General features: G+C 64.2%; 2 protein-coding genes across 18 annotated transcripts; one reads left to right on the top strand and one right to left on the bottom strand.

Moving 5' to 3' along the window:
* Positions 1-1,053: 1,053 nt before the first annotated feature.
* Positions 1,054-16,125, bottom strand: LOC309859585 (zinc finger TRAF-type-containing protein 1). Of its 10 annotated transcripts, none has more exons than XM_082720398.1 (5): positions 12,834-13,367; positions 4,601-4,748; positions 4,328-4,517; positions 3,391-3,602; positions 1,054-1,804 (listed from the first exon to the last, which is right to left on the bottom strand). In XM_082720398.1, exons 1-5 carry the CDS (start codon positions 13,197-13,199, stop codon positions 1,413-1,415), a joined length of 1,308 nt encoding a protein of 435 aa, XP_082576524.1. In that variant the 5' UTR covers positions 13,200-13,367; the 3' UTR covers positions 1,054-1,412. The 10 variants fall into 10 exon arrangements, with proteins under 10 accessions (XP_082576524.1, XP_082576522.1, XP_082576529.1 ...); XM_082720401.1 differs by lacking the exon at positions 1,054-1,804 and adding an exon at positions 2,170-2,965 and having other exon boundaries at positions 12,834-13,369; XM_082720400.1 differs by lacking the exon at positions 1,054-1,804 and adding an exon at positions 2,170-2,867 and having other exon boundaries at positions 12,834-13,369.
* A 370-nt stretch (positions 16,126-16,495) lies between these two features.
* On the top strand, positions 16,496-23,619 carry KIFC2 (kinesin family member C2). Of its 8 annotated transcripts, none has more exons than XM_082720387.1 (18): positions 16,496-16,945; positions 17,183-17,264; positions 17,445-17,605; positions 17,723-17,861; positions 18,017-18,141; positions 18,222-18,287; positions 18,372-18,500; positions 18,873-18,950; positions 19,064-19,178; positions 19,255-19,364; positions 19,761-19,869; positions 19,959-20,116; positions 21,842-21,946; positions 22,027-22,148; positions 22,240-22,363; positions 22,447-22,622; positions 22,717-22,973; positions 23,068-23,619. In XM_082720387.1, exons 1-18 carry the CDS (start codon positions 16,847-16,849, stop codon positions 23,562-23,564), a joined length of 2,652 nt encoding a protein of 883 aa, XP_082576513.1. In that variant the 5' UTR covers positions 16,496-16,846; the 3' UTR covers positions 23,565-23,619. The 8 variants fall into 8 exon arrangements, with proteins under 8 accessions (XP_082576513.1, XP_082576516.1, XP_082576512.1 ...); XM_082720386.1 differs by having other exon boundaries at positions 16,759-16,945; positions 19,115-19,178; XM_082720391.1 differs by having other exon boundaries at positions 16,761-16,945; positions 19,115-19,178; positions 22,493-22,622.
* Positions 23,620-23,755: the final 136 nt, after the last annotated feature.

The raw sequence follows: 23,755 nt of genomic DNA, 5'->3' as shown, positions 1-23,755 counted from the left end.
CCCCGGGGGAAGGACTGGCTCAGAGGGCTGCCTGGGCTAGGCACTAGGATGAAGCTGTCAATACCCCAGGATTCCCTGCCTCCATTTCTCAGCTTCAGAGCTGGGAGGGGGAGGGACGGAAGAGCCATGCAGGCCTGCGGCTCTGCACTCTTGCTGCCTGGGCTCCCCTGCATGCTGAGCCGACTCGGCCCGGGAAATGGGGAGGTGGGGAGGTGGGGGGGAAGGACTGAAGCACGGGGCGGGGCAGGCCAGGCCAGGGGCAAAGGAAACTGGTTCTTTGGTATTGAAGCAACAGAAACCTATCGCAGAAGAGCCGTGTCTCCCAAGCAAAGGAGGGGGCCAAACTTCCCCTTTCTAGCAGCTCTGAGGGTCTCAGGGTCCTCCAGGCAGGGCTCCTTCCCCCGGTGTGAGGCCCACACACTGAGGCCTGCTCGTCCCAGGCCAGGGCCATGGGAGCAGCAAAGTGGAGGCTGTGAAGAGCCCCCTCCAGTGAGAAAGCGTGCTGCCCAAGGACTGACCTCCACAGGGGCCCCCAGAACACAGGGCCGGCAGCCAGTCCCTGACAGCAGGCTGGGGATGGCCGGCCCACTCAAACCTTCACCCAGCAAGGCTGGCCTGTCACCAGCAACCCCCACAGCTTCCCTCAGGCTGGGGTGCTATGCCCTCGAGGCTGAATACAGAAAATAGATTCTCTCTTGCTAAATTTCATAACTTACAGAAGAGCCTGTGAAGACTTCAATCGTTTTCCTGGGAAGAGACAGAGCTTCACCCTGGATTCTGAAGCATCTGCTGAGCCCAGGGGCCCCAGTCCTGCCTCTCTGGAACAGCTGGTTGCGGGGGGTGGGGGGGGGCGTGCACTGGGGCCGCTGCAAGGCACCGGCTTAGGCTGCTCCCCTGTGCAGGCCTGTGGGAGAGGGAGTAATGCCTCCAAGTCTCCGTTGGGGGTGTGCACGGGGACGGAGGCACAAGGACCTCTGGCCCTGGCCCAGGCCCAACCAAAGCTCCCCCAGTGTCCAGTCGCAGCTACGCCTTTCCCTCAAACAAAACAGAAAGTAGGAAACAAGGGTGCCTTTTTAATCGCAATCAAATATGCCGTCTGAAGTCAGCGTGCTCCCTGAGCCCGGCCCAGCGCGGACAGTACGCCTCACTGTGCCGCTGGGGGCCAGGGCGTGGCCGCTGGGCTTAGCCCCATCGTGTCCGTGAACCACCGTCTCCTCCGCAGGTAGCCCGGCCTCCGGTGCTCGGGACAGGGGAGGCAGGGCAGAGGGCCAGGCGCGCGCACTCACACCTTCGCGCACGCATGCAGACTTTCCCAGTGTTCGCGTTGGCGGCTCCTCCTCCTCCTCCGCTGAAGCGGTCAGCGGGCATGGCGAAGCCACTGTGGGCAGGCGCGGGCAGCCGGGCGGAGCCACCTACTTCTGGATCTGGAACAGGAAGAGCCGCAGGTTGATGTTCTTGGCGGCCAGCAGCTTGTTGCACTCCACGGAGTCGACGATGGGCAGCGGCACGTAGTCCGTCTCGTTGCTCTCGTTGGTGAAGACGAAGTGGTAGATGACGGGGCTGATCTTCACGTCATCGTATGGGCCCTTGAGCAGCAGGAAGGAGCACTCCAGGGGCGCCGTGACCTTGCTCTTGAGGAGGAGCTGGAAGGACAGCGTGCGCTTGCACGACAGGTTGGGGTTCCGCTCCGAGTCGTTCACACGCGCCTTCAGGACCCACGTCTGGTTCAGCACCGTGAACCTCGGCGTCTCGTAGTACAGACGCGTGATGAAGTCATCCGTGCGGTACGGCCGGAACTGGACCTCTGTGGAGACAGACAGGCCGGGAAGAGCCGGCAGTCAGTGCAGGCGGGGCCGGGACGGCGCCTTCCAGAGGCCGAGCGAGGACAGAGGCTCAGCCGGGCAGGAAGGCAACTTACCGCAGGACAGCGCGAGCTCTGCTTGTCACAAGGCAAATCAAACGCAATTATGGCAAACGGAGGCGCACACAAGCTTGGGGGAAACAACTACAAACAGAAGTGACACGCATTAGCTGCAGGGAGTCCGGGCGCTGAAAGAAGTGAGCGGCCCGACCCTTGCTGGCCTCCCGCTCTGCCTCCCCCAGGGCCCAGCCCAGGCAGAGGGAGGCCCACCCGGGGGCGTGGGTAAGCAGACACACAGACAGGATGCGTTCTGAGAACAAGTGCACTTTATTGGTTCGGATACAGAGCTGCCAGAAAAGCCGGCGGGCGGGCACGCGGCCCGAGAGCCTGTATGGGGCGCCAAGGCGGAGCGCCGGCGTGTGGCCCGGTGCTGGGCGCCTGTGCTGTCACACAGTTCTCTCAGCACAGCCCGGGGCCCGTGGCCCGCGAGTCCCTCCACGGAGGCGGCCAGTCCTTCCTGTGTGCACGGGGGTCCCTGCCCGGCCACCGCCACCGTCCTGATGCCTCGACCCGCCCAGACCGGCAAGGCCTGGCCTGCACTGTTTGCGCCATGGCGCCCAGCAGGGCAGCTGAGGCTGCAACTAACCGTGGGCCATGACCTTCTGGTGCTGAGGCTGCCGGGCCCTTCGCCTCTCAGGCCTGTGCAGGCCCGCACCTAGCCAGGCCTAGTCCAGGCAGGATGGCATGGCGTGACCGGTTGCCTGTGGCTGCCCTTGATGCTGAGCCGGCTGCCTGCTGTGGGCTGAGCAGTAGAGGGCCGCAGTCTCCCTCAGCGGCCCCTGTGTCAGCAGGTGCTTCTTGCTGTTCTTGTGTCTGGACCAGGCCCTGGCCTGGTTCCTGCTCCCCAGCATGTCCAAAAGCAGTGGCCGTGGCCAGGAGAGCCCGTGAGATCCAGCGGGCCTGAGCGCGGTCCAGCCTGCCCGTCCCTGGGCGTCCACTCCCAACTCTGCATTTTGAGCGGAGCACCCTCAGCTCACGCAGGAGCCCTGCCCCTGGGCATCTTCTTGATGGCCTCAGGAGCCCCGCGGCCAGGGCAGTATCTGCCTGCAGGACCGGATGTGCTGAGTGCTCTTCTCGCCTTTGGCTCCACAGGGCAGGCCCCTGGCTGCCGGGCCCTCCAAGATACACCCACCTTCTGCTCAGACACTGACCGTCCCAAGGGCTGTGCAGCCCTGCGCAGTAGGACGCCACCGTGTTAGGGTGGTGGGGCCAGGGAGGGGAGGACAGGTGAGAGAGCCTCTGAGAGCCATGCAGGTGCCCCCAGGGTCCTGCCCCAGCCCCTCCCGTGCTTGGCCTCTGGCACGTCTTCTCCCCCAAGGTGTCCTCCCATTCACTGACAGCTTGTCCAGAGCCTGGCCACCCAGCACGGCCTGTGCCTGCTGCTCAGAGCCCACTGCTCCCTCAGGTCCCGACCGCCGCATACCCCCCTGCCCCCCGTGCGGCATGCAGTGGGCGGCGGGGCGCCTCACCTGTGTAACCGATCTTCTCAAAGCTGAGCAGGCTGAAGATGCTGTTGTACAGCTGCATCTCCTTGCGGTGGCTCTGGTCCATCTCGTCGAGGATCTCCATCAGCTCGTTGCCCGTCTTGGTGGGGTGGGCACAGGCAGCCTCATGCACCGTCAGCTCATGGAAGGGACCGTGCCACGGGCAGCCGATGCGCTTGTATTTGCACTGGGTCACCCTGGGGAGGAGGCGGGCACCGTGGTCATGGGCTGCGCCACGCGGGAGGTGGCTCTGCCCAGCGGTCCTCCAAAGTCGGGCCCCTGTCCAGCCCTACTCCTACAAACTATCCCTTGAAGGACATATTCCCCGTGTGCCAGCCCCCAGGAAGGAGTCCGTGTGCGTGTGAGAGACTGAGGGAGAAGGAGCACAGGAGAGCTGTGAATCCACGTGCCACCTACATCCTTTGCTGGGAAGACTGTTTTGCTTGGCAACGGTGGCCACTGACCATGGTCTCGGACCCAATGCAGCTCTCCCTCACGTGAGGCTCACGGGCCTGAGCACCGGTGGATAGCAGGGCTGGCCGGCAAGGACTGGGCCGGGCGCCTGTGCAGCTTTGTGCTGAGCTCCCAGAGCTGGCCGTGCTCTCCTGGGCCCTCTTCTAAGAGGCCCCCATGCAGCCAGGGAACCCTGGAGAGCCAGGGGCATGTCCTAACAGCCAGTGGGTCCAGAGTGGGGCCCACTCCTGTTCCCCGCCAGGGCTCAGGTCCTGAGTGGCTTCAGCCCGGCCCATTCCGGCAAGGCTGTCCCTGGGCTAATGTGTGCAGAGCCCAGGGCCAGGGCAACAAAGACCGACCAGAAGATCCCGCACTCTGGGGCCACGCCTGCAGCAGGCTGGCCTCCAGCCCCGCCCCAAGCCCCGGCATGCGGGGAAGCCTCTGGCGGCCAGACCGGCCCGCAGGTCACCTGTCCTGGCACTCCTCTTTCTGGTGCCTCTCCAGGAGGGAGCGGGGAAACTGGCGCAGGCAGAAGCCACACTCGGAGGGCAGCTCGCTCACGGCCTTCTCCACGGCCAGGTTGCGGCAGCAAAGGCTCTTACTGATCTCACAACGACAGTTAGGGCACGTGGCCTGCTCCTCCTTCAGCCGGGCATCTGCTAGTAGGTGGATAAAACAGCCAGCGCACATCAAGTGACCGTTAGTACACTGCGAAGAAGGAAAGGGAGATGAGCTCACAGACCTGCAGGACGTGCACACGCACGCACCAGCCCGCCCCATGGGCTCCCGCTGCAGAAGGGCCTACAGGTGCGGAGAGGCAGCCAGGGCCACTGCTCCGGAGGGATAGGCCCTCTCCCTGGAACACGGCCAACACACGGCCAGTAGGGCTCCTGTGGAGAGGCAGGTGACACAAAAGTGGCCCTTGGGGGCTTGCAGAGGTTACTGAGCCCCCTGAGGTAGACCCACTAGTGGGGACGGGCTGGGCCACACTGGGGCTTGGAGCCTTTTCCCAACCCAGGGGCCCGGGACGGTCTCAGGGGTGCCCTGGAGGCCCTGATTTCAGGACACCTACGGGAATAAAGACTCTTGTCCAAGCCTGGCAGTGGCACATAGCCAGCAGCTATCAAGTAGCGGCAGACAATGCTCCCCTGTGCTGGGGGCTGGGGACCTGGCTCAGACAGACCCCTGGCCTGGCCCTTCCACTCTAGCCCTCCTTGGCCAGCACAGGCAAGAAGGCAGCTGCCACCCAAGCAGCGAGGCTGGCGTCCTGCAGGGACCCTCCTACAAGCTAGCGGCACAGAGCTGTGGCAGGTAGAGAGGCCTAGCTGGCCTGGAACAAGGGTGTGTGGGCACAGTGCTTGCCTAGAGGAAAGAACTGGGGTCACGGGCAAGACAGACTGCCCACCTGGCTCCGTAGGCGGCAAACCCCCTTCCTCTGGGAACCTGCAGACCTGAGGCCCAGACACTGCCCGGAGCACCCTGCCCCCTCCCGGGAGTCCTTGCACATGCGGACAGCGGGCCGAGGCTCAACTCTGGTCTTGGGTCTCTGGTTCCACACATACGTCCTAAGTGCCTATTTGGTGTCTTTCAGAGAAATACACAGGCTGTGGGCCTGGCCCTCCAGGGGTAGCAGAGACCCACAGAGAAACCAAGAGATACAAGAGCAAAGACTTGAGCTGAGCGTCCCCTCAGGGCAGACACAGCTCCCCAAGCCTGGCCCTGGCTGGTAAAAACCTGCAGGGGCAGAGGTCAGGGAATGCTGGGGGTCGGGGGGAGGCAGGGTTCTGCTGAGGGTAAGCTGGATGTCCACTTGGGAGACTCTCCCACAGCCAGCTGAGGGTGAGCGGGCAGATGGCCTGGGCTCATCAGCTGCGGGAAACCTCCGGAAAGCCACCAGGTGCAAGCTTCCCTTGAAGTCCCGGACGCTTCTGGGGGAGCTGCCTAGCCACACCCACACCCACGGGACCCTCAGTCAACACCAGCCGCCATCCCATGGTCTCAGGGCTCTGCGTACCCTGAGCCAAGGAGCTGCGGGAGGCCGAGGGAGTTCTGGGCACCTGTGTGCCAGGCCTGGGGCTAGTGAGTGATGGGACTTGCGCCCTGAGGACCAGTGCGGGTGGGGGGCTGGGTCTGACAAAGGCCTCACTCACAAAACCCATGGCCACACAAACACCACAGGTTATCTGTACTAAAAATCTCCACTTCTAAGTCAGGCCTAGAATTACAATGTGTATCATGAGGAAGGGGAGCTAGCTGGGCTCAGGTTGGAGGAAGGGGCCTGGCAGGGGTGGGCCAATGCCAGCTCCGGACGCGAGGGCTGGCGGGGAGTGGGGAATCCCAGGAGCGGCTAGGACGGGCTGAGGCCTGCTCACAGGGGCAGCAGGCTGGGAAAGCACCATCTCCTGTCCACCCCCAGGGGCCCATGGAGAAGCCAGACAGGCGGCGTGAGTGAAGGGCAGGGCACACAGGCACAGGCACCACAGGACCCTTCCACCTGGCGGGAGGGGCGGGAGGCGCGGGCTTGGTCACAGCCCCCGCCCAGGGCCAAGCCCAGCACAGGCCTGGCTTCGCTAGACCACAGTCCCCGAGAAAAGACTGCTGCGGCCCGCCGAGGCATAGGGGACGGTGTCTGTGTCCTCTAAGTGCGTCTTCCTGGGAGGAGGGACTTCAGCCCCCGCCAGCCATGGAAGTGAGGACACACCCACCGCCGGGCACCTCCGGTGAGGAAGCCTGACTGGACAATAAGACCCTTCACTTCCAGGGCCTGAGGGGCTGAGGCTCTAACTCCAGCACCTTCTAGGGGGAGGCTACGTGTCAGGGCCCCCCGCTCTGCAGCCACCACTCGCCTGGGCAGAGCAACAGAAGCCCGCTGGCTTCTCGCCTGCGTCCGGGTGGCCCGGCCAGGGCGTGGGGTGAAGGTGAGAGGCCGGGACGCCATCCAAGGGCCTTCTGAGGAACACCCATGCTGCCGAGCATATGCTGCGAACCTCCCGGCGCTGCCTCGAGAGTCCGCTGCTCTGGGCCGGGGGCTGACCTACACACCCCTCCAGCTGGTCTCTTCTAGAGCCCGTGGGCCGCAGGAACGCCCAGGCTTCCAGGCTAGCTCCCACCCCCTTCCTCCTGTGTTAAATGCAACACAGGCTTAGGTGATAGACACCACGGAGAAGCAGCACCAGGCCCTGCCCTTCTCTGGGGAGAGGTGGGGTCACTGCCCCTTAGGCCCCACGACCTCAGTTAGGAGCTAGAGAACAGTGAGCCAGCAGGAAGCTGCAGAGTGCTGCTGGCACAGCCAAGGGACAGCTGATGTCCACATGCGGCCATTATCTGGGATGCTCTTGGGTCCAAATGAGGTGCTGGTCTGGGCCCAGGAGGTCTGTCCACACAGGGTGCATCACCAGCTCCAGAACCCTGCCCGCTCTCCAGGTCTTCCCTGCCCTCCTGAGCAAGACTTCAACTCCATAGGCAGGTCTGGGCACCCGGTAAGGCAGACTTAAGCCTCCTCAGCGGCCAGGTTGGACTGCACCTACCCCAACTTGCCCAGCTGGGACCCAGCTCCCCAGGGACGCTGTGCAATGCCAGCTATACACCAAGCCTCTCATGGACAGTGAGGGCAGGCCAGAATGCCCCACTCCACATGCTAGAGCCAAGCCCCCAAGAGCCTGGGTACCTCCAGAAGCAGCCCTGCAGCGCCCACCCAGGCTGCCAAGAAGATCCTGCCAGTGGGAGGGGCAGGCAGAGGGGCCCCTCAACTCAGAACATGACAGGGCTTCCCAGGACGGATGCTGGCTTAAACTCTAGCCTACAGGTCACTAGCGGCATGACCCTGGGCTGGCCGCTTTCATCTCTGCGCCTCCCTTTCCTCAGGCACAAAAAGTGACAAAGACAGGACGGGCGCATCACGTGCTGAAGACCCGGGGTGAGACGTGTATGACGGCACGGCTCAGCCCCCAGCATGCGACAGGAGCAGAATAAACACCCACCGTGGCCATCGCACAGCAGAGCCTGCCCAGCCCCTCACAAGGCCCCCACCTGCAGAGCAACCCCACCCCAGCCACAGCAGTACCCCCCACGCCCCTCCGCAGACACCCCAGGAGCTGGCACGTGTCCCTCCCAGGACAGAAACCCCTCCCCCCACCTGGCCGCAGGCAGCTCCCGTGCACCAGCCAAAACCCCCGAGTTAAGGGGGACTGAAGGTACCATCCACACGCATGAAGACGGGCCCTAACCCCAGGCCTTGGGCTGTAACGGGCCTTAGCAAATACCCCTCAACTCCTGGAAACCGAGACTTGGTCAAGAGGTCTTTTAAGCCCTGTTTTGCGCTGGGGCTCTAGGGAGGCTCGGCCCCCAGACCCACGTGCGCAGCCCACCCTCCAAAGCACGGCCAAGGGCACTAACTCCAGAGCTGCCGCTCAGCCCAGCTGGAGGCTCCCACCGCGTTCGTCAAGGTTGCATCCCAAATCCTCGAGGTCTGGCCCCACACCTCATCAGTCTCTGTATTCAAGGGACCTAAGAAGAGACCTCACAATGTCCAAGGAACTCAGCTGTTCCGGGGAGAGCCAGGCCTCTAACACTCAGCAGGTTTCGGGTTTGAAGTCCTGCACCAACAGCCTCTGACGCCTCAAAAGCTAGGACTCGGGCAGAAACCAGCCCTTCCCACAGCCAGGCTCTGGTTCAGAAGGCAGGCACTCCAGGGTGAAAGGCAACTCAAACAACAAGCAGCCGCCTCAGAAACACACAGCTGCTCGTGGAGCCAGAGTTCAGGAACTTTCTCCTCTCGATTTGGACACGGAAGCGGGTGCGTGTCCGCAGCTCTACTCTGCTACCTCTCTTACCTCGCCGCAGGCGCCAGGAGCTGGGAAGAGGATCGCAGGCCAGCCGGGTGGGCGGCCACACAGGGGTTCCTTAAACATCACTCAGAACAGAGCCTGCAGCGCCAAGCACTCTGACAAGGGTCACACTGGCTGGGGCCTGGGCAAAGATGGGCCCACCCTGCTTCCTAGGCCTTTTACCAGTGTGACTGCCAATCGAGTAATGGGTTTCCTCGAGCCGGGGCCTGAGCCGAGCGCTGGTGGAGACAGGAGACCCGCGGGGTGAGAAGCACGGCAAGGTACTCCCAGCCCTCCCACAGGGCAGAAGCGGGCCAGCGCCCAATCAGGTAAAGACAAGCACCCTGTTGCAGGAGAGGGTGGCCACCGCACGGGGCCATGGCCGCTGTGGGGCCCTAGAAGAGACACTGGAGAGGGCACGGAGCTCCCAGGTGGAAGGGGCACAGCTGCCACACGTGGGAGGAGGGGCCGTGCTGCCGGCAGGGCAGAAAGCCAGTCGGGGGCCCCCACTACAACTCCTCCTTCCCCGATGGGGGTCACAGGGAACTTCTGGCTGAGAACACGGTAAGAGATCGGGGAGCTCTGCGGCACCCCCCACCCAGACGCTGGCCCACAGCTCAGGGCCTCAGTTGACATCAGCATGGTCCTACCAGGTGCACCATCCGGACAGCAGATGGGGCCCCATGTGAAACACTGGGGAGGGCCCGGGAAGGAGGTCAGGCTGTAGTTCTAAGACTCCAGGCACTGCCAAGGCTGTCTCCTCCAGAGAAGGGCACTCATACACACGCCGGGGGGGGGGGGGGGCAGGCACACCGGTGCCACAGTTCTGCCCCCATAGCAGGGGTCCTGCTGCCCACCCTGCACCAGGATCCCTGCTCCAACTCCAGCCCTCCTGCCCCCACCTGCGAACCTGCCCCAGTGGCTTCCTGGGACTCTGGGAAGTGGCCCCATATCCTGTTAGGTCAGTCACCAAGGACACACCCAACACCGGCACAGAAAACATCAAAGCCAGCACCTGCTGTACCCACTCCATCCCTGACCTGACCTAACTTGAAGTAGGCCATGGTGAGAACCACCTGCATGAGTGCCTCGCTTACACCAAAGCAAGCCCCAGCCCAGGTATGCGGGCTTGACGTGCTCCATGTGTGGGAGAGCCAGCTGCGTGGGGCCAGGGCTCCGACTCAGGAATAGGTGGGCAAGTCGGCTCCAGGTGAGCTCTGGCCACCACCACAGCTCCCCTGGTGGCCACAAGGCAAGCTCTCAAGTTATGGTGTACTCAGCCCACTCCAGAGGCCCATGGAGCTATCCCCCCAGATTCAGCCAGGCACAGCGCCCGGGACTCGGCATGGCCCCTGGCTATTCTCCTCACCCCAGAGCTGGGCACATCTAGGACAATCCCCAGACACACAGTGTGGCTGGTGCCTGCCCCCCAAGTCACGAGTCCTGGCCAGGGCGGGGGCGGGGGGAATAGAAGAAGTGTTGCTGGTAGGAACAGAGAACAGAACACATCACATGCCTGAGACTAGCCTACCAGAAATGGCCAGTCAACACGGCTCACCAAAGAAGGCCCTCAGAAATGGAGGGGCTGAGCCCAGGCCAAGAGGTGATGGCCAGTAGTAGGCCCCAACCAGAGACACACAGAAAGCTGTGTGCCTGCCAGTTTCAAAACAGTGTGTGTAGGGCCCAGGACACTCATGACCAAACCCTTCTGGGAGTAAACCCAGCTCAGATGCGACCAGGCAATGGCTCAGCGTCTGTCTCCAGGCCCATCCCAGCCACTACCCTCAATGACCTCATCCAGGGTCGTATGCAGCAGGAGCCACCAAGAACCCTTCCCTCCTTCCTCTGGCCCCTCATGGGCACTGCTATGCACCCAAGTCAGCACCCCACCCCCCAACGGCACAGATTCCAGCACCCAAAGCAAGTGCTGATCCGTGGAAGGACTCTAGTCAGCCTTTCTAGAGTCAAGGGCTCTGTTACTGTTCACATGTTCTAGAGCTTTCTCCAGGCCTCCAGAGGTGAGAGGAAACACCTCCCTACCAAGACCTGGCTGTCACTTGGGGAGAATGGACGTGGAGGCAGGGGACCCGTACCACAGCACACAGCTTAGCGTCACGGATTCCTCTTGCTTAGCACCCTGCTTCCAGGGAAGCTGCTCAGCACAGCCCACTAGGCCACAGGGAAGGCCACAGGTCAGGGCTGTCTCAGCGCCTCCACTCTCTCGTCACAGCTGCTTAGCTGCCTGCCTCCAGCTTGCCCAGGACAAAGCTCTGCTCCCAGCTCTGTGTGTGCCGGTTTGAACCAGCCAGGCTCATAGGCTGGGGACCAAGAGTCCACACTAGGCAGCCTATTATCATGTCATCATGCCGGGACCAGGTCTAGACCACTCACAGGATGTCACAGGATGGGAGTCCCCCAAATTCCCCCGCGACTCTCCCTGCACCCATCAGTGGCTTGGCTTTTTGGGGCTCTCATTTAAGACCCAAGGAAGGAAGAACTCTTCCACCTGAGACCAAAGATCACAGGCAAGGGAGAAAGGGGCTGGAGAGGGCACAAGCCCTATGGGGTACCCCAAGGCTGAAGGACTATGGGAAGCACTCCCCAACTGTATCAGAAGACCTGTGGTATTCCTGAGCGAGGGCCTCTTGCCAGGAAAGGCTGAGAACCAGTACCCTCCACCCAAAGAACTCAACCCTTTTCCCTGCCAATGCCTTCTCTTTCCTCTCTGTCACCTGGGCACACCAGGGTCCTCCTAAGCGATGTCCTGCCAAAGCAGGAAAGGACGTGGAGATCTAGAGGCTACCCAGACTAGCCTCATGCTGCTTACTACAAAAATGGCCCTCCCTGGGCGCCTGGGTGGCTCCCTGATTAAGCATCTGCCTTTGGCTCAGGTCATGATCCCAGGGTCCTAGAATCAAGCCCTATATTGGGCTCCTTGCTCCGAAGGAAGCCTGCTTCTCCCTCACCCACTACCCCTGCTTGTGTTCCCTTTCTCACTGTGTCTCTGTCAAATTAACAAATAAAATTAAAAAAAAAAAAAAAAAAAAAGGCCCTCTCACCCCTGGTCCCCAGTTTAACACCAGGGAAACAAGGCCCTATCAGCTAGGACCAGCTCCCCTAAGTGCAAAGCAAGGTGACAGAGAACCTGTTCCGTTCCTCAAAGGGGTTCTGGGAAGAAGGGGTGTCCAAGTCAGGGTGGGGAGGAGGTGCTGAGGTGGACAGAGGGGAGCAAAGAGGCGGCGCAAACTGACCCAGCCAAGTGTGGCCCCTGCTGCTATGTGACGCACGGGTGAGACCCACCAGGGCCAAGGACGCTCCCTGATGGCCGTGGCTGGCTAAGGACGGAGTCCAGCCACCATTCTGAATCGTCACGTGGATAAAGGGGGCTGGACACAATCCCTGGAGTGCTGGTAGCCGGAGGAGCCCGCCCCCCCCCCCCCGGTGGGGGTCAGGCTGGAGGGGGTGGGAGTCCACCTTGGGGCACAGCAGGCTAGAAAGCACAGCAAGAGGTCAGGCTGGGAAGGGGCTTTGCAGGTGGCTCATCCACACCAGGAAGGAAACACAGGGAGAGAGGAGGGACAGAGATGATCCTGACCCTTCAGTGTTCTTCCAAGACCAGAGGAAAAGAGAGTCCTTTCCGCCGCGAGCTAGAAGTGCGCCCGAGACGCCTGGAGACGGCTTTCGGGGGTGTGGCTGCTCCAAGAACAGAGAAGGTCTCCAGTGAAGAGGGAACCCCAGGGTCGCCCTGAGTCCCGGGAGCTCTGAGAGTGGGGGGGGGGGCGGTCTGGGAGGGGGTGGGCGTCTGTCGCCAGCTTCCTTGGGGGTCAGCCTGAGAGGGCGCGCCGGGGGCTGCTGACGTGGGGGCAGCGGGGAAGGCTGGAAAACAAGGACGCGGCAAGACGAGATTCGGACCGAGCCACAAGGGACGTCCGGACGAGCGAGGCCGGACCGCGACTGGGAGACCAAGTCCTGCGAGGAGCAGAGCTTCCGAACGGACGCCAGGAGTCGCGCCCGCTGGGGCCCCGGAGCTCAGGCCCGGCTTCCGAGGGCGCGCGGAGCGCGGGCTGCGGGTGGGGGCGGGGGGCGGGAGGGGGAGCGGCCGCGGCGGGGCTGGACCGGGCTGGGTCGGGGTCGGGCCGGCGGCCCTACCTGGTACACGGAGGCCTTGGGCAGGTCCAGGCAGACGGTGCAGCACAGCACCGAGTAGAGCCGCTCCTCCAGCTTCCCGCTGCCCGCCGCCGCCGCCGCCGCCGCCGCCTCGGCCGCCTCGGCCGCCCGCAGCCGCTTCTTGGGCGGCGCGTCTGGGTCGCCGGCCGCTTCCTGCAGCTGCCGGGCGCCGGCCAGGCCCGCCTCGTCCGGGAGCCCGGGCCCCGCCGCCTCGCCCAGCGCGGCTGCTGCCGCTGGCCCCGCGGCCGCCCCAGGCCCGGCCCCGACCCCGACCCCGGCCCCAGCCGGCACGGCGCCGGCGGGCCCCGCGGCCGGCCCGCCCCCGCCGGCCTCCTCCGCGCCGGACATCGCGGCCGGTCGGCCCGGCGGGCGGGTGCCGGCGCGCACCCGCGGCTGGAGGCTAGGGGCGCCGCGCGCTCCCGCCGCCCTCTCGCTGCCGCCGCGACCCCGCAACCCCGGTCCCTGCGCCGCCGCCTCAGTGGGCCCGGCCCGCGCGTCGCCCCGAAGCCGCCGCGGCCACCGACCCCGGCGCGGCCGCCATCTTTGTTTTCGCTGCGCGCTCCCCGGCCGCCGCCACCGCCCCCTCGGTCTCCCTGTCACGTGACCGTCGGAGCCAATGGGAGCGCCACCCAGCGCTAGACGGCACGTCTGCCAGACCCAATGGGTGCGCAAGGACGCCCGAGGGCCGGCCCCTGCAGAAAGTGGGCAGGAAGGGGGCGGGGCCAGGGAGACCTGCGGCGGGGCGCGCGCCGGGGGCGGGGAAACCCTGGGGCTGGGGGCGTGCGCGCCGCTTCCGGTCCGTCTAGGGTGCGGCCCACAGGCCGAGGGCCACTCGGATGGACCCGCACGTCGGGGTTTACTTGCGCCTTTGTCCTCCCACACTCGGGGTTTGGAGACGCCGGGGAGAGAACCCCTGCTGGCCACTCCTGTCTCTCTTGTGTGAGACCAGGTGTCCTTCCACCGCCCCCAAGCATGGGTACTCCCCGAGAAAGGGCTCCAGACCTGGAATTTAAACCACCCTTCTGTCTAATCCCGGGGTTGGAAACCGAAGAGGGGTCCGCTAAGGAAAGTGAGGGTCTTGGGAAATCAGGACGCGCCTTGCACAGGCCAGAGGGCAAATAAGCCCATGTTGAATCAGCTCTGGGAGGGGACGTGAGCTCCGAGGACAGCTAGCTCTAACACAAGTGTAGTCTAGTCTTGTACTCTCCCACCCCTACCGGCAGCCGGTGAAGGTCACTGTCCCGGAGGGCTACCTGCAACGCTGTGCAAGGATATTCAGAGCTTCACCAGGTCGTGGGGCCCAGGACTAGGTCTTCTCAGTCTAACGGTCCTTGACAAGGGCGTCATTAGGAGGTCAGGCTGAGTGAGGCCCAGGGCTAATTCCAGGACATCCATTTTTTTGCACAAGGAAACCAGCTGCTGCGCTGAAGTTTTAGAAAGCTCACTGGAGGACCCCTCCATCCCTTTCAAGAATGGGCAGATTCCATATTCCTAAGGTTTATTGGAGACCAAGCCTCTCTCTGGATCCAAAACCATGGCCTGCCCAGCATCACGTCCCAACATGTGCCTGGGGCCCCATCTCTTTCATTCCAGTCTAGGCGAGTGCCCACACTTAGCCAGAGGAGGGACAGTGCCCAGAGTCGGCCTCCTGACGAAGGCATCCATCCGGGCACGAGCCAACCCTGCAGCAAGCTCTCTTTGGGAGGCAAGAGAGTCCAACCTAGGGGAAGAGGCCCACAGGAGCAGCCCTGTGGGAGGGAGAGGTGTGGCCAGGGCAGAAGCCCCACTTTGATCCCCAAACATCACTCCCACTGCAGTCGCTGTGTGTGCAGGGCTCGGTGGTAGGCCCAACTGCCTGCGGCCAGGGCCCATCGACAGACGTCCTCTTTTGGTAGCAGCAGCAGTCTGTCTTCCTCCAGCCGGCTCAGGAGGCCTGCAGCACCCAACATTGCGCCCCCCCACATTCCATAAGTGTTGGTTGTGAAAACGGCCACAATGAGGATGGTTACTGCAACCACCAGCACCACTGCCTGACCAGCCACAGAGCGGCCCTCAGCACCAAGGTGGTCACCGGCCACTGCCAGCACCATTCCTCCTCCCAGAAGCAGGTTGGCAGAGGAGCGATCCCCGTTCACCCAGTGGAAATCAAAGGCCAGAAGGGGCAGGCCAATGACAGTGGCCACCCAGGCTCCAGCAAGACAGTCTTCATCTGTGCCCAGCCCCGGGGCCAGCACGGTGGCAGAGGCCAACGCCTGGAGCAGGAAGCCAGCAGCGGCCCCTCGACTTGCCTGTCAGTATAGGGATAGGAGGAGATGTGGGGGGGGGGGGGAAGCCAGGGCTTTCCTTTAAGCAGGGAAAGGTCTGGGGGTCTCATGCAACCCTGGCCTTCAGACTCAGCCGCCCACCACCATCTCCCTGGTCTGGGCAACGGGACCTGATGCAGGTGCTTACAGTTTGGGAGTGGGACACACCCCTACCCAACCCCAGTGTACTCACCTGGGCGGTGCTCACAGCTGCATGGAGAGACACCACTCCCAGTGCCAGGTGGGACAGGGTCGTGCTCCACTCACTCCAAGGCCTGGGGGCCATGGCACCTCGGGTGGTAGTGAATGTGACACAGGAAGGGGATCCAAAACTTTGGAGAGGAAGAAAACGCAGAAGCCGGCGACCAGAGCCCTAAAGGCAACTCTCCTGGACTCCCAGGTTCCAGAGCCCCATTTCTAAGTGTTGGGATAGGCTCAGGCTCATCCGAAACTTTCCGGACCCCTGGGACCCCTGGGACCCCTGGACGCAACTGTGGGGAAGAAGCAGCTAGTTAGGCCGGCAGAAGAAGGGAGAAAGCGAACCTGACCTGGGTGGACGTGAGTTCGGGGGCCCTGGAATCGAGGTAGGGGTGCCGGGCCTCGGGGAGAGTCGCGCGCTAGGCCCACTCGACCTCGTTCCTGCGCTTGGGGAGGCGCCGTCTTCGGAACCCGGCTTGGAAGCAGCTACGGCGCAGGCTCTCAGCGGCGGCTGAGCTGCGAGGCCCCGACGCAGCGGCGAGCTGTAGGCCAGAGTCGCCCGCCCGCTAGCTCCTCCGCTCCCCGGATCGCCGGTTGCTGCCGGGTCTCCAGCCCGGCGTCCGCCGGGTGCGAGCCAACGAGAGGAGCGGAGGCTAGAGCGGCAGGGGGCGGGGTCTGGGCGAAGCGGGAGTTCTAGGAGGGCCGGAGGAGGTTGTGAGCGCGGAGAGGGGACTGGGAGGAGGAAGCTCTGTCCCACGACTGAGGTTTAAGGGCGGAGGGTTTGGAGGGATCTGGAGTGAGGGGAGGGGCTGTGAAGGTAAGGCCCCATGAAAGGGGAGGGTCGTGGGCGGAGCTGTGAGGGGAGAGGATGGGCTGTTAGGGGATGTGGGCGGGACTCAGAGGCGTGTGGGCGGTGCTGCGAGGAGGTCTGGGAGGGGGGTTCTGGGCGGAGCTGGGGGGGGCGGTTGCAGGAGGCGGGGCTGAGAGGGGAGGGCGGGTTCTGGGCGGAGCTGGGAGGGAAGGGGCTGTTCCAGGGGGCGTGGCTTGGCAGACGGGCCGGACAGGGCTGAGAGGGGAGGAGGGGTCTGGGCGGGTCTGGGCGGGTCTGGGCGGGTCTATGAGGGGAGGGAGTTACGTGGGGCTGACAGCCTGGCCTCCCACGGGCTGTGGGCTCTAACGGGCGAGGGCGATAGGGTCCCCCCAGAAGGCTGGGAAAGATTCGGAGGAGGGGGTGTGTGGAGACCGTGGGTGCCCCCAGCCTGGGGTCTCAGCGAAGGACGGGGGGGAGGCGCGGGGCCGGTGTCGGGGTGCGGCCCCGGGGGCTTCGGTCCCGGCACCCCCTTTCTTCGGGCACGCGCCCTCCACCCGCGGGAGCGGGGCCGTGGGGGCGGCCGCCCCGAGCATGCGCACGGGTCTCGCAGCGCGCGGGCGCGGAGTCTGGGCGCTGGGACGCGGGGCGGCGCGAAGCGGGGCCCTCCGCCGCCCCGCGCGCCCATGTACGCCTTCTACTCGCTGCTCATCTACATCTTCTACAGCCTCTTCCGTAGGGATGGCGGGGCTGCGGCGGCCGGTGACCCCGAGGACCCCGCCCAGGTGAGCGGAGCGCGCGCGGCGCGGCCGGCGCCCCCCCTTCCCGGGAGCGGGTTTGGCGGGCCCGCGCAGCGCACGTTCCCGGGGACTGGCGCGGGGGGAGGGGGCCGTGCGGAGGACCCCGTCTCCGATGTGGTGTTGGAAGCCGAGACCTCGACTCCCTCGGCCCCGGGTCTCGGAGGGAGGGGGCCGCACGAGCTGCGCACTCGATGCTCAGAAGTCCCGCTGCTCCCTCCCCAGAGTGCGGGTTGCAAGCGCGGGGGTCGCCGCCGCCCCGACCAGCCCACGGCGGAGCTGTGGACCGAGCTGACAGGCCTGGTCGGTAGGTGCTGTCGGTGCGCCGAGAGCGCTGCGTCCCCGGGGCCAGGAGGGGAACCCGCCGCCCGAGAGAGGAAGGGGCTGCCCGCGACCTCTCGGGGGCGGGGGAAGGGGGCCCAGCAGGTGCTTCCCGGTGGCCCGGCCTCCGACCCGTGAGCCGCGAGCCTCGCTGTCCCGCTACCAGGCCTCCCTGGGTGCTCCGGATCTGAGGATGGGCGGGAAGAGGGAGCCGAAGGCCGCGCTACGGAGGTCTCCCTGGAAGAGGCTCTCGTGCGTCTTGCTGAGTTCCTCTCCGTCCAGCTGGGGGCGGAAGAGAGCTCCGGGAGTCCTCCCGACCTGACCAAGGTGAGCGGGGCTGAGGGTCCTTCTCCCGCTGACCCTTCCTCTCTGCACAGTCCTCTGGTCTCCCCGTGCGTGTCACAACCTCAGTCTCCTCTGGTCTGGTTCTTATGTCCTTTCCAGCCGAGCGATGTCCCCCCACTGTTGACGGTGACTGGTCAGCTCTTGGCCCTCCTGGCATGGATTCGGAGCCCCAGGGGAAGGCAGGCCCTGTCCCAGGGGACTCAGCCGGCGTTGGAGGGGCAGTGCCCCACTCCCGTGGGTGCGTCGGGCGTAGTGCGTTGTAGAGGGTGCGTGTGGAGGGAGTGAAGCCCACAGAAACGGAGTGGCCCACAGTTGGGGGGCCCATGCCCACCTGTTCCTAGGCGTCCCCTCCTCCAGGTTAGAGAGCTCGTCAGTCTTAACTGCCCCCCCCAGGATCCCCATCTCGAGAAGAAAGCCCTTCCCTTTCACCAAGGGATGAGGCCCAAGGGCAGAACCCTCCCCAGCTGGAGGAGGACCGGAGGGCGTGGCAGCGGCTGGAGCAGCTCATCCTGGGGCAGGTAAGGAGTCCAGCAGGGCCCCGGGACTGGAGGGGGGTGAGGAGGAGATGCTCCATGCTGTGTCCTCCTCTCCTTCCCAGCTGGAAGAGCTGAAGCAGCAGCTGGAACTGCAGGAGGAGGAGCTGGGCCGCCTGCGCCTGGGAGTGGTAGGGCGTCGGTGGGGTTCCAGGAGGGGGTGGAGAGAGACCCCTGACTCTCAGGTGCGTCTCCAGGGTTTCTCTCTCCGCCAGGGGGCGACAGACTCAGAGAAAAGGGTCCAGCATCTGACCCTGGAGAACGAGGCTCTGAAGCAGAGCCTGAGCCTCATGCGGGATCTCCTGCTGCACTGGGGCCCCGCAGCCTCCACCAGGGCCCCCCAGGTATCCTCCGTAGCCACTACCGTTCCCGCAGTCTGGGGCTTCTGAACACCTGGCTACCTGCAACATGGCCCAGGGCCTGATGCTGCTGGAACCCTCTCTGCCCTCTCAGGGCCAGAGCCCCAGGGGGTGGACAGGCCTTGGGACAGTCTGCACAAGGTAGTCCCCTCCAAGAGACCAGTGCCTGGGGGAGGACACCTCTGCCCTGTCCCATGGACCTGTATAAAGTCGGGAGACGGGGACTCATGACCAGTTCAGTCTGCTGTTCTCGACTTGACGTCCCCATCCCTGAAATGGGGCTGGGGCATGCTCTCCCCCCTTGGTTGGCTCCTGGCTTCACGGCTGACCCGCCCACCCCCCACCCCCCCCACGCAGGAGGAGACAGAGGCATTGGTGGAGCTCCAGGGTCGGCTTCAGGAAGCCCAGGACACCACAGAAGCTCTTCAAGTCCAGGTGGGCACTGAGCCCAGGGGCCGGAAGGCTGAGGCAGCCGGGAGGGGGGTTGTCTGAGGCAGGCCCGGTAAGTGCCCTGTTTCCTCAGTGACGGGTGGGGTGGGGCGGGGCAGCTGGGGGTGCAGGAGGTGCAGCTGCAGGGCCTTCGGGGGGCCCTTCGGCAGCTCCAGCAGGAGACAGAGCAGAACTGTCGAAGGGAGCTACAGCAGATGCACGGGCAGCTGGCAGGTAAGGGTGGGGACCAAGGGCTCACGGGAAGGCCAGAGCGTGCGGGCTCTCCCTCACAACAAACTCTCCCCGCCAGGACTCCGGGCACGGATGGCTAGCCTGCGCCAGGGCTGTGGGGACCTCCGAGGCCTGGTCAGCACATTTACCCAGAGCTGTCAGTGTTCGCTCAGTGAAGCCCGGGGTCAGGTCAGGACCATCTGCGCCCTCTCCGGAACTCACTCTCTGGGCAGCCTGGTCACTGTTCGCCCATGGGGAACCCCTTATTCTTTCTCGCCACCTCAGGGGGCTGCCCTCTGTAAGGGGGGTGGTAGGCGCTGGAATCAGAATAGCTTGTGATCTCACACACCCTGGGTGTGATCTCATTTCTGTCTGTGCAAACTGGGGTGATAGTGAATCCCTTGCAGGGTTGCCAACCCCATAGGAGACAGGGGTCTTTCTCCCTTGTCCTCAGGTCCTGGGTCTCCATCCTGGGCCCACAGAATGGTGCCCGTAGGGGCCCAGAGCCACCGAAAGTTATGTTCTTAGCACCCTTACCCCCAGCTCCTCGACTACACCCACTTCCTCATATCCCTGTTCTGCCAGGTGTCCTGGGCCCTGGGAGCACTGTCAGCTGGCAGGGGTGGGACTCAGCTCCCTGAGGAGCAGCGGGGGCCCCCGACTGGATGCCCGGGGCGGCTGCTGGAGCTCAAGGGTATGGCAGGCTTGGACAGCGGAGGAAGGGGGGGTCTCCCCATGCTTTCGGGCCTGGGAGGCAGACCACTGATGTGATCTCCCTCCCAGGAAATATCCGTGTGCTGTGTCGGTTGAGGCCAGGGACACCCTCCAGCCTGGTGAGCTCGGAGCCTGGCCCCAGTGGCACGGTCACCACCTGCTATCGAGGGCGCCAGCGTCGCTTCCGCCTGGACTGGGTCTTCTCTCCAGAGGCCAGCCAGGAGGAGGTGATGCTCTGCCCTCCGTCTGGGCTGCCCTTCCCTCCTACTGCCCCCGAGTGAGAAGAGGCTCTGGGTTCCCCTTCATTTGCCTTCCCAGTGGCTGAACTCCAGCCATTGAAGGGAAGGGAGCAGGAGCTTCTGGGAGGCAGGACTGAGAGCCTAGCTGGCCATCTCCTTTCCTTCTGGAATTTTCTCTTTGCATCATTTGACCAAGCTCTGCAGTGCCAGTGGAAATGGCACTATAGCCTTCTGGTTTAACAGAAAGGTTAACAATTGAAAAAGCATTTTTTTTTTTTTTTTTAACCAGGAAACTAAGCAAAATGATCTTGTCTGAGATGATGGCCACTGCTCAGGGAGCTGGCTGCCGAGCGCGGCTCGGTGCTGCTGTGATGGGGACAGGGCTGTAGTCTTCTCCATCCCGGCTTGCCGGCTGCCTACTCTCCCGGCCTTGGTGGAGCAGGCGGCCGTGAGGGCAGGCAGGAGGAGCCGGCAGCCTCTGCTCTCTGGTTGCCCGCTACAGACCCGCTGTAGATTCGTTCTCCTTCCCCCTCCCCTTTCCTGCCCACCGCTCACCACCTTGCTTCATACACTCCCTGCCACTGTCCACATAGAATTTGCCATTAGAACTTCTTCAGAGTTCAGGAACCAGAGGCGCTCGCATAAGGGAGGGAGCAAGCAGACCTGTGTTGGCCTCGCAGGGACACAGTGTGAGGAGAGGGTCTGCCAGATGGCCAGGGCGCCCTCCCCCACTTCCTGGAGCACCACAGCTGTTTTTCACCCTCTCTCTCTATCTCACATGCCACCCCTGATCTCAGCCCGCATCCCAAACTTCAGCCCCATGCAGGCCCCGTCTGGGCAGTCCTCTGCACAGGGCCCTCCGATTCACTGTGTCTGAACAGAGGAGCCAAAGGCATATTTCACTGAGCCCGCTCACTTGTGCTTCTATCCGTGACAGGGCACAGAGTCCCCCTATCGGTCACCCGCAGCGCTTCCTTCTGGTCACAGTCTTAGTGACCTCATGGCTTTTCTGGGTTCTGCCCTCCTTGCCAGCCATGAACATGTTGAGTAGAACTTGCAGGCTTCTTGGGTATCAGCCACCTTCTGGGCACAAGAGCTGGCCATGTTTTGCTCAAAAGGCTGCTGCTGGGTCTGGAGGCCGACAGGAGCCGGGTCCCAGTGCCACCTGCTCTTCAGCGGCCTCTCCGTGGACCCTCGCAGGCCAGGGTCCCAGTGAGCTTGGCATCCACCATCCCGCACAGCTGGGGAGCCCTTTTGGGCTCACCCGTTATGCACTGAGTACTGCTCCAGTCCTCAGGTGCACGCTCCCCTTGAACTCTTGCGACAGGTGGTCCTGTACTCATCGCCTCAGCGAGTGAAAACCTTAGCCCAGAAGGATGTCATGCACTCTGCTTCCCAGCACACCTGGAGTTGGAACCTGGCAGCCAAGCCCAGCATTTGGGCCCTTGGCTGCTGCTCCCCTGGGCCTCCCATGTGGCCCTCGGAATCCCAGTGCTCCACGTGGCTTGTTCCTTTTCTCTGTCGCATTCCTTCCCGTCTTTGCTGGCAAATTCTTGCAAATGCCACCTCCTCCAGGGAGCCTCCTTAATTTTTTGGGAGATCCACCCTTCCACCGTGCCCCCAGAGCCATCCTCCCCGGGGGGGGAATCAAGCTTTGTTCGCTCTGTGTCCCGGTTCTGGGGCTTAGGACCCCCCCACCCCTCCCACCCCTAGGTCTTCAGGGAGCTGGAACCAGCTGTGCTGTCCTGCCTCCGTGGCTACAGTGTGTGCATTTTCACCTACGGTCAGACGGGGACAGGCAAGACCTACAGTATGGAGGTGGGAAGGGGAGACTCTGGGTGGCTCCTGGGGCCAGGGGCTGGGCTGGGAGACTGATGGGGTGCCCCACCCTGTCCCAGGGCCCACCTGAGGACCCTGGCATAGCTCCTAGGGCACTGCAGTCGCTGTTCCAGGAGATGGGGACAGGAGGGCAACATCGTGTGACTCTCAGCATGGTGGAGATCTACAATGAGGCCGTCAGGTCAGAGCCATGCTACAGCGCCTTCTCCTCACCTTGTGCTCTTCAGTTCCCGTGGGAACCTCAGAAACCAAACCCTTTCCTTTCTCATCAGGGATCTCCTAGCCCCAGGGCCTCCTGAACGCCTGGCCGTGAGGCAGGGCCCAGCAGGCCAGGGGGGCATTCAGGTGGCTGGCCTCACCTACTGGGATGTGCCCAACCTGGAGACGCTGCACCAGGTAAGGCTGCCCAGTGGCAACGCACCCCCGCCCCCTCCCACCTCCCAGCAGCCCTCCGAGGCCCCGCCTGTGCTCCCACCTAGGGACGCAGACCCTGCAGCGGGCAGGTCCTATCGCTCCGCCCTCCAGATGCTGAGCCTGGGGAGGAGCAACCGGGCCACCGCCGCCACCTCCAAGAACCCGCACAGCTCTCGGTCGCATGCCTTGGTCACACTGACCTTGCGCGCAGCGTCCCCACCGCGCGGGCCAGGCACCGCAGGTATCGAGGCGCGCACCCGAGCCCCGCGGGTCGTGGGGGCTCACAGCACCCGAGACCAGGGGTCCCTCCACGTCGGGCTGGCTCGCCCCCGCAGGCACCCTGCATCTGGTGGACCTGGCGGGATCCGAGCGTGCCTGGAAGGCGGGGGCAGCCGGCCCGTTGCGGGGAGACCGAGACGGCGCCCAGCGTCTGCGGGAGGCCCGGACCATCAATCGCTCGCTGCTGGCCCTGGGGGGCGTGATGGCCGCGCTGCGGGCCCGCCGGCCACACGTGCCCTTCCGCGACTCGCAGCTCACGCGCCTGCTGCAGCCGGCGCTGGGACCCGGCGCCACGGCGGTGCTGCTGCTGCAGGTGGGCGGCGGCGGCGGGGCGGCGGGCGGGTCGCACAGCCCCCCCCCCCCGACTCGGGGCCCGCCCACCAGCGCCGCTCCCCGCTCCCCCGCAGATCTCCACGCGGCCCGAGGACCTGGGGGAGACAGTGTGCTCGCTGAAGTTCGCCGAGCGCGTGGGCCGAGTGGAGCTGGGGCCCGCCCGGCGCTGCAGGGCCCCGCGCTCCGGGACACCCTCCTCCCTCAGCACCGACACGCCCCTCACCGGGACCCCCTGCACGCCCACCCCGTCCCCCGGCAGCCCTCCGAGTCCCGGCGCGGAGAGCAACTCCGGCTCGGCTCTCGGGACCCAAAAGAACGTGTCCTCCTAGCCTGGACTCGCGCCCTGCCGACAGAGCTCCTACACCCTCACAACCTCCTTGATCTCAGAGACCCCCCTTTCCCCTCAAGTTGGTTCCCTTGCCCCAGGAGTGAGGAGGACTTAGCGCAGCGACAGAACCGACCCTCCCTCCCCCAGCCCCTCCGCTTCCTCCTTATCACCATTTGCTGTTATCGCGCACACAGCGGGGGATGCCAGACCCGAGGGAGGCGGACCCCGCCCCGCCGTGGTTAGCCCAATCACCACCCCATCACAAAAAATCAGACTTGGCATTAAAATGTTGTCTACTTCTTTACTGTTCCATTCCCCACGACCACCACCAAAAACAAGTAGGATTTTGATTTCCTTTTCCCAAAAAAGGTGCTGCTACCTCATTCCCAGGCAGAGGAGGTAGGACAGGACTTTAGGCTGGAGCCGAGATTTAG

The sequence above is a fragment of the Mustela nivalis genome (assembly GCF_964662115.1).
Source record: "Mustela nivalis genome assembly, chromosome: 2".
NCBI classification, from domain to species: domain Eukaryota; kingdom Metazoa; phylum Chordata; class Mammalia; order Carnivora; family Mustelidae; genus Mustela; species Mustela nivalis.
This window is presented reverse-complemented; position numbering and strand designations above follow the sequence as displayed.